This window comes from Salvelinus namaycush, unplaced genomic scaffold (genome assembly GCF_016432855.1).
Source record: "Salvelinus namaycush isolate Seneca unplaced genomic scaffold, SaNama_1.0 Scaffold390, whole genome shotgun sequence".
Taxonomy (NCBI): Eukaryota; Metazoa; Chordata; class Actinopteri; order Salmoniformes; family Salmonidae; genus Salvelinus; species Salvelinus namaycush.
The window spans coordinates 82,960-92,159 of record NW_024060897.1 but is presented as its reverse complement, the minus strand read 5'-3'; the positions used below and the strand labels follow the sequence as shown (position 1 = coordinate 92,159).

Sequence of the window (9,200 nt, the reverse complement as noted above, 5' to 3'; positions counted from 1 at the left end):
ATATTCTTCCTGAGGAGTCAGGGGCACCTTCCCAACGGGTCTCGTAGCCCGTGAACAAGCTATAACCCTTGGTGATAAGGCTCAGTTCGGGACACACAACCTTGCGAAAAACCATCCAGTCTTCAAGCCCGTAGTCCACTCCTAAAGTCTGGTCTGTATATTCTTCTCCTTCGGCTACCGTATAGAGGTTCACTCTACAGGCCAGGTAATCAAACCGATACCCCCATTGAAGTCCATTAGACATCAGCACTTGATCTTTCAGAGCAGTTGCGGGCGGTATTTGGGTTCTATACACACACTTAGAAACCGCTTTTTTGGCGCATCGTATATTGTGGCTTGATACTTGGCCCTTTCTCTATGTTTCAACCGAGGTCCTGCTTCCGTTGTTACAGTCATCACTGCTTTGCCACCGATCACAAAATCCATGCTGATTTTTTAAATCTTGTTTAGTGTTCTGGGGGTTCAAACTCTTTGAAATGTTCATCTCCCCAGTTCAAAGAGGTCCCTAGACATCAATCATCATGACAACTTCAAAGGCATCATATAAATATTGCCGCACTCACTAAGGCGTGAGAACAGGACCAGGATGCCCATATATGGGCATAACCACGTGATCACTTCCCGCCAGGATGTCCTGACCGGATGCCCAAATATGGGCATGCACACGTCATCCGGACATAGGGTCATGAATCAAACGTTTGACGTGTGCTGTCTACTTTATTCTCTCTCACACCAAAACTGACAAGGTGCACACTGATCAGTAAAGAGAGGCTAACATTCTATAACGCTCCCTTTCCTCTGCATTGTTCTCTCGCAGTGAGAAACTATAGGATTACAACAGTGTTCTACACTTTCTTCATTTGATCCAATTCAACGTTGCCAGTTATTTAATGACATGAGAATTAAGTGGAGTGTCTAATCTTAGCTGGTCTGAGAGAACTGATGAGGCTTCTCTCCTTTATGTTTACATTGGTGTCTTTTTAAATGGCCCAATCTGTAGAATCTCTTCCCACAGTCAGTGCAGTGATAAGGCTTCTCTCAAGTGTGTATCCATTGGTGTGTTTCTACATTGCCCAATTGGGAAAAACTCTTGCCACATTGAGGGCAGAAGTAATGTATACATATACTACCCACCACTGGGACCTGTGCGCTCTCGTTGGCTGGCCCTCGCTTCACACTCGTCGCCAAACCCACTGGCTCCAGGTCATCTACAAGACCCTGCTAGGTAAAGTCCCCCCTTATCTCAGCTCGCTGGTCACCATAGCAACGCCCACCCGTAGCACGCGCTCCAGCAGGTATATCTCTGGTCACCCCCAAAACCAATTCTTCCTTTGGACGCCTCTCCTTCCAGTTCTCTGCTGCCAATGACTGGAACGAACTACAAAAATCTCTGAAACTGGAAACACTTATCTCCCTCACTAGCTTTAAGCACCAGCTGTCAGAGCAGCTCGTAGATTACTGCACCTGTACATAGCCCATCTATAATTTAGCCCAAACAACTACCTCTTTACCTACTGTATTTATTTATTTTGCTCCTTTGCACCCCATTATTTCTATCTCTACTTTGCACCTTCTTCCACTGCAAACCAACCATTCCAGTGTTTTTTTACTTGCTATATTGTATTTACTTCGCCACCATGGCCTTTTTATATTTTTATTTATTAATATATTTTATTTGCCTTCACCTCCCTTATCTCACCTCACTTGCTCACATTGTATATAGACTTATTTTTCACTGTATTATTGACTGTATATTTGTTCTACTCCATGTGTAACTATGTGTTGTTGTATGTGTTGAACTGCTTTGCTTTATCTTGGCCAGGTCGCAATTGTAAATGAGAACGTGTTCTCAATTTGCCTACCTGGTTAAATAAAGGTTAAATAATTTTTTTTTAAAAAAGGCTTCTCTCCTTTGTCTTTTCTCTAATGACCTTTAAGCTCAGCTGGTGTTTTAACATTTTCTACAGTCAGATCAGTGGTAAGGCTCCTCTCTTGTTTCCCTTGGTGTCTTTTTAAATGGCACATTCAAGAGAAACACTTTCCAGTCAGAGCAGGAGTAAGGCTTCTCTCCAGTGTGTGTATATGTTCAGATCGTTTTAAGGTGTCCGGACGAGAGAAACTTGCCCCACAGTCCGAAAAGGAGTAAGGCTTCTCTCTTTTGTGTATACGTTCATGTTGTTTTAAGGTGCCCAGTTGAGAGAAACTCTTTCCACAGTCAGAGCAGAAGTAAGGCTTCTCTCCTGTGTGTATACGTTCATGTTGTTTTAGGTGGCATGGCCGAGAGAAACTCTTTCCACAGTCAGAGCAGAAGTAAGGCTTCTCTCCTGTGTGTGTTCTCTGATGAACTTTTAGTGCAGTTGATGTTTTGAAGCATTTTCCACATTCAGAGCAGGAGTAAGGCTTCTCTCCTGTGTGTATACGTTCATGTTGTTTTAGGTGGCTTGGTTGAGAGAAACTCTTTCCACAGTCAGAGCAGAAGTAAGGCTTATGTCCTGTGTGTATATGTTCATGTTGTTTTAGGTTGCTTGGTACAGAGAAACTCTTTCCACAGTCAGAGCAGGAGTAAGGCTTCTCTCCTGTGTGTATATGTTCGTGATGTTTTAAGGTGTTCCGATGAGAGAACCTCTTTCCACAGTCAGAGCAGGAGTAAGGCTTCTCTCCTGTGTGTAAATGTTCATGTTGTTTTAAGGTGTCCCGATGAGAGAAACTCTTTCCACAGTCAGAGCAGGAGTAAGGCTTCTCTCCTGTGTGTATATGTTCATGTTGTTTTAAGGTGTCCCGATGAGAGAAACTCTTTCCACAGTCAGAGCAGGAGTAAGGCTTCTCTCCTGTGTGTATATGTTCATGTCTTTTTAAGGTGTCCCGATGAGAGAAACTCTTTCCACAGTCAGAGCAGGAGTAAAGCTTTTCTCCTGTGTGTATTTTTAGGTGTATTTTTAGCTTTGATAGAAATGGGAAAATCTCCTCACAATGTGGGCAGTGGTGAGACCTCTTTGCTCTGTGATCTTCCTGCTGATGCTCTCTGGATGTAGAGAATGTCTCAACATTGTCTCCTGTGTGAACAATATCAGAACAACCAGACAATTGGTGTGATATACATGTCAATCAAATGTATTTTATGAAGCTCTTTTTACATAAGTTGTAACAAAGTCCTTTACAGAAACCAACCCGAAATCCCCAAAGAGCAAGCAATGCAGGTGTAGAAGCACAGTGGCCACGAAAAACTCCCTAGAAAGCAGGAACCTTGGAAGAAACAGAGAGGAACCAGGCTCAAAGGGGTGGCCGGTCCTCTTCTGTCTGTACCGGGTGACATATGTATTCATATCAGTAGGCTGTACAATACAGGGGAATAAAACTATTCTAAAAGTGGGTAAGAGATGAAAGCTAAAAAGGGGCGTGTCATCCTCCACTCACTATCACAAGGGTTAGTAACTACACAGACTCACTTCATAGAACTTTAAAACACTGGCAGTTTGTCTACTTCACTACTTTAGTCTACTCTCTGAGCACTCCAGATAGCTCAGTTAATAAAACAAATGCTGGCAATACTGGTGTCAAACCATGCAAGTATCAGTAGCATGAAATAACATCTACCTTCTCATTGAAACAGTTCATCATGAAACAGTTCTACTGTAACTTTTCATACACAGTGGGACGTTGGAATGAACAACAAACTTAGTTAGATAGAACCTGCTCTTACCATGATTAACAGATGTCCCAATCTTCTCCTCCTCTTCTTCATCTTTAATGTTGACATTCAGCTCCAGTGTTTGCCTGCAGTCTTCCAGCTTCACTGATGCCATCTCTGGATCCTGCAGTGCAAACTGGGCCCCACTGTCACAATCAGGACCCAGTGACTGTGGGTTTGGACTTAGTGTGGAAGGAGAGAGGCAGGCTGGGTTTGTCCTCACTGTTGATGTTACCGGCCTCAGACTTAATTCTAGTCCTGTAGTAACAATGAGAAACAGACACAAAAAGTTATTGTCTTGACAGTTCTGGCACTTTATTCTCTAAAAATACACTGCTCAAAAAAATAAAGGGAACACAACCTCTAACGCCTACCAAACCCGGATCCGGGAGCCCCCCCATCACAAAAGCTGAATAGCATAGCCTAGCCTAAAGTCACAGGGATATCATATAATAAAATGTTCATGAAATCACAAGTCCAAGACACCAAATGAAAGATACAGATCTTGTGAATAAAATAAAATGTTTTACAGGGAAGACAAAATATGTAAATCTATTAGCTAACCACGTTAGCAAAAGACAACTTTTTTTTTACTCCACCATTTTCTTACTGCATCAGTAGCTATCACAAATTCGGCCAAATAAAGATATAAATAGCCACTAACCAAGAAACAACCTCATCAGATGACAGTCTGATAACATATTTATTGTATAGCATGTTTTGTTAGAAAAATGTGCATATTTCAGGTATAAATCATAGTTTACCATTGCAGCAACCATCACAAATCGACTAGAATAACTACAGAGAGCAACGTGTATTACCTAATTACTCATCATAAAACATTTCTTAAAAATACACCGCGTACAGCAATTGAAAGACACAGATCTTGTGAATGCAGACAATATTTCAGATGTTCTAAGTGTTTTACAGCGAAAACACAATATAACGTTATATTAGCTTAGCACAGTAGCAAACCAAACAACAGCATTGATTCCAACCAAACATAGCGATAACGTATTCACCACCAAAATTATAATTTTTTCACTAACCTTCTCAGAATTCTTCAGATGACAGTCCTGTAACATCATATTACACAATGCATATAGTTTGTTTGAAAATGTCCATATTTAGCAGCACAAATAGTGCTTATACAATGAGAAAAGTTGCCAAGCTCCCCAGAAAATTTTTGGCGCTATCTTGGAGAGTCACCTAGTCTAATCAATAAATAATCATAAACTTGACAAAAAAAACACAGGGTGGACAGCATATGAAAGACAAATTAGTTCTTAATGCAATCGCTGAATTACATTTTTAAAATTAACCTTACTGCGCAATACAGGCTGCGATAACGCAATGCTATACTGCAAGAAATGCCGTCTCATGCATTTTACTTTTAACAACAGAACAATTAATTAACAGCATAAAGACTGCTTACTATTAGGTGAGCTTCAATCCGAATCTTGGGCAAGGTGTCCTTTCTTCAAAACAATCGTCTTTTGGCTGAAAGATGTCCTCTTGTCCAGTCGAATTAGCCGCTAAATGTTAGCCACCCACTGGAGAGGTGCCCAACAAATGGAAGCGCGTCACAAAGAAATCCCAGAAAATCGCAATAAACTGCTATAAGTCGGTTTAAATTAACTACCGTATGATGTCTTTAACACCTATAATGAATAAAAACATGACCGGAGATATAGAAATACTAAAACGAAAGCGTTTGCAGGACGCCATTCTGATGTCTTCATGCGCCAAGCGCACCGTTGAAAAGAACGGTACTTCCTGTTCCACGGTCTAATATAAGGTCCCAGATTGCGCAATCGACTCCATTCAAAGTCTCACCGCTTACTGACATCTAGAGGAAGGGGTATGCAGTGCATGTACCCTCATAGCTTGCATGGGGACTTATAAACTGATCTCAGAACAGGGACCTGGATTTCTGAAATCTCACTCGCTGACAGGAAAAGTGCTACAGAATGAGTTCTGTTTCACTCAGAGAAATAATTCAAACGGTTTTAGAAACTAGAGAGTGTTTTCTATCCAATAGTAATAATACTATGCATATTGTACGAGCAAGAATTGAGTACGAGGCAGTTTAATTTGGCCACTTTTTTCCACTGGTGAAACAGCGCCCCCATATTGACAAGAAGTTAAACACAATGTAACTCCAAGTCAATCACACTTCTGTGAAATCAAACTGTCCACTTAGGAAGCAACACTGATTGACAATACATTTCACATGCTGTTGTGCAAATGGAATAGACAACAGGTGGAAATTATAGGCAATTAGCAAGACACCCCCAATAAAGGAGTGGTTCTGCAGGTGGTGACCACAGACCACTTCTCAGTTCCTATGCTTCCTGGCTGATGTTTTGGTCACTTTTGAATGCTGCCAGTGTTTTCACTCTAGTGGTAGCATGAGACGGAGTCTACAACCCACAAGTGGCTCAGGTAGTGCAGCTCATCCAGGATTGCACATCAATGCGAGCTGTGGCAAGAAGGTTTGCTGTGTCTGTCAGCGTAGTGTCCAGAGCATGGAGGCGCCACCAGGAGACAGGCCAGTACATCAGGAGATGTGGAGGCCGTAAGAGGGCAACAACCCAGCAGCAGGACCGCTACCTCCACCTTTGTGCAAGGAGGAGCACTGCCAGAGCCCTGCAAAATGACCTCCAGCAGGCCACAAATGTGCATGTGTCTGCTCAAACGGTCAGAAACAGACTCCATGAGGGTGGTAATGAGGGCCCGACGTCCACAGGTGGGGGTTGTGCTTACAGCCCAACACCGTGCAGGACGTTTGGCATTTGCCAGAGAACACCAAGATTGGCAAATTCGACATTTGTGCTCTTCACAGATGAAAGCAGGTTCATACTGAGCACATGTGACAGATGTGACAGTCTGGAGACGCCGTGGAGAACGTTCTGCTGCCTGCAACATCCTCCAGCATGACCGGATTGGCGGTGGGTCAGTCATGGTGTGGGGTGGCATTTCTTTGGGGGTCCGCACAGCCCTCCATGTGCTCGCCAGAGGTAGCCTGACTGCCATTAGGTACCGAGATGAGATCCTCAGACCCCTTGTGAGACCATTTGCTGGTGCGGTTGGCCCTGGGTTCCTCCTAATGCAAGACAATGCTAGACCTCATGTGGCTGGAGTGTGTCAGCAGTTCCTGCAAGAGGAAGGCATTGATGCTATGGACTGGCCCGCCCGTTCCCCAGAACTGAATCCAATTGAGCACATCTGGGACATCATGTCTCGCTCCATCCACCAACACCACGTTGCACCACAGACTGTCCAGGAGTTGGCGGATGCTTTAGTCCAGGTCTGGGAGGAGATCCCTCAGGAGACCATCCGCCACCTCATCAGGAGCATGCCCAGGTGTTGTAGGGAGGTCATACAGGTACGTGGCGGCCACACACACTACTGAGCCTCATTTTGACTTGTTTTAAGGACATTACATCAAAGTTGGATCAGCCTGTAGTGTGCTTTTCTCTTAAAATTTTGAGTGTGACTCCAAATCCAGACCTCCATGGGTTGATAAATTTGATTTCCATTGATCATTTGTGTGTGATTTTGTTGTCAGCACATTCAACTATGTAAAGAAAAAAGTATTTAATAAGAATATTTCATTCAGATCTAGGATGTGTTATTTTAGTGTTCCCTTTATTGTTTTGAGCAGTGTATATTATATGTTCAATTATCTAATTCAGTGCTTGACTTGGACTGAAAAAGGTGCCGGTGCTGTTTATATTTAGGCACAGGAGCTCCACAATACTGTTGAGCTAATATTCTATAAGAGGAACTGTCACGACTTCCGCCGAAGTCGGTCCCTCTCCTTGTTCGGGCGGCGCTCGAAGTCACCGGACTTCTAGCCATCGCCAATCCATTACATGTTCAGTATTTAACCCTCTGTTTCCCACATGTATGTGTGCGTGTTTATTCTATGTTGATGGCTGTATCTGACGGCTGGTATTTTGTTGCCGGGCTTTGTATCTACGCCCGTTTATTCGTGGTACCGGTATATTTCACGCACCGTTCTATTGTTTCTATACTGGTGTTTTTTCGTGTATTAAATACCTTGTCCACGCATCTCAACTCTCCTGCGCTTGACTCCTTTTCACCAGTTACCCAAAGCCTTGACAGAAACACGCACCTCAAATGGAGTCAGCAGGAGCAGGTGCCCCTGCAGTAGGGGTCGAGGAGCGAGTCCAGCAGGCCTCTACTATTCCCCAGCATCTCGGCAGCGCCATGGACCGCGTGCTGCACACAATGGAGCGATGGAAGAGAGGAGGAGTTCCTCCAGCGTCTCCACCAGCACCACCAGTTTCACCTATAATGACCCCTCCTTCACCTGGTCCCAGTGGGATCCGGCTCGCCCTCCCGAGGGAGTATGATGGTACGGCGGCGGGATGTCAGGGGTTCTTGCTCCAGCTAGAGCTCTACCTGGCAACCGTCCACCTGGCTCCCTCAGGCCGTGAGAGCGTGGCCGTCCTTGTCTCCTGCCTCTCAGGGAAGGCCCTGGAGTGGGCCAACGCCTTATGGATTTCACCCGCCGCTTTCGGGCAGTCTTTGACCACCCGCCTGAGGGTAGAGCGGCGGGTGAACGTCTCGTGCACCTGAGGCAGGGGACGAGGAGCGCACAGGAGTTCATGATGGAAGGACAAGGCCCTAATCGATCACTACCGGTGCAGTTTGCACGAGGACGTCCGTCGGGAGTTGGCCTGCAGGGACACCACTCTCACATTCAAGCAGCTGGCGGACCTGTCCATCCGGCTGGATAACGTGCTGGCTACCCGCGGACATCCAGATCGGGGTCTGTCGATTCCATCTCCCATCACCACCGCGCCGACGCCCATGGAGCTGGGAGGTGCTGCACTTAGGGCGACAGGAGGCGGGGCCATTCCATGCACCATCTGTGGCCGCAGAGGGCACACTGCCAGTCGGTGCTGGGGAGGTTCCTCTGGGAGTCGAGGCAGCAGACAGGGCACTCTCGTGTCACCCCAGGTGAGTCGGCACCAGGCTCACCCAGAGTCCCTGGTTGCTCACATGTTTTTGTTTATTAATTTTCCCCGCATTCCCAGCTTAAGGCGCTCGTAGATTCAGGCGCAGCTGGGAATTTTATTGACAGATCATTTTTAGGGATCCCCATTGTTCCTGTGGATATGCCCTTCCCTGTGCACGCCCTAGATAGTTAGCCCTGACCCTAATGGTCGACTATGGAGGCCACCGCTCCACTGGGCATGGTTACGCAGGAGGGTCACAAGGAGAGAATCAGTCTCTTCCTTATTGATTCTCCTGCGTTTCCAGTGGTGCTGGGCCTACCCTGGTTGGCCTGTCATGACCCCACTATTTCATGGCAACAGACCGCTCTCACGGGGTGGTCACGAAAGTGCTCAAGGAGGTGTTTAGGGGTTTCCATCGGTGCTACTACAGTGGAAAGCCTAGACCAGGTCTCCACCGTGCGCATCCCCTCTGAATATACCGATTTGGCTCTCGCCTTCGGTAAGAAGGCGACTCAATTACC

The 9,200-nt window shown here is 45.5% G+C and overlaps 1 protein-coding gene across 1 annotated transcript; it reads right to left on the bottom strand.

The window, feature by feature from the left end:
- Positions 1–1,842: 1,842 nt before the first annotated feature.
- On the bottom strand, positions 1,843–8,577 carry LOC120040895 (zinc finger protein OZF-like). The gene is made up of 3 exons (XM_038985897.1): positions 8,360–8,577; positions 8,128–8,257; positions 1,843–2,940 (listed from the first exon to the last, which is right to left on the bottom strand). The coding sequence occupies exons 1-3, from the start codon at positions 8,575–8,577 to the stop codon at positions 2,026–2,028; spliced, it is 1,263 nt and encodes a 420-aa protein (XP_038841825.1). The 3' UTR covers positions 1,843–2,025.
- Positions 8,578–9,200: the final 623 nt, after the last annotated feature.

Coding starts and splice junctions, on each gene's coding strand:
- LOC120040895 (XM_038985897.1), bottom strand. CDS start 8,577: ATGGCCCCGCCTCCTGTCGCCCTAAGTGCAGCACCTCCCAGCTCCATG. Junction 8,258..8,359: donor TCCTCGTGCAAACTGCACCG/GTAGTGATCGAT, acceptor CTCTACCCTCAG/GCGGGTGGTCAAAGACTGCC. Junction 2,941..8,127: donor CTGAGGGAGCCAGGTGGACG/GTTGCCAGGTAG, acceptor TTTCTATCAAAG/CTAAAAATACACCTAAAAAT.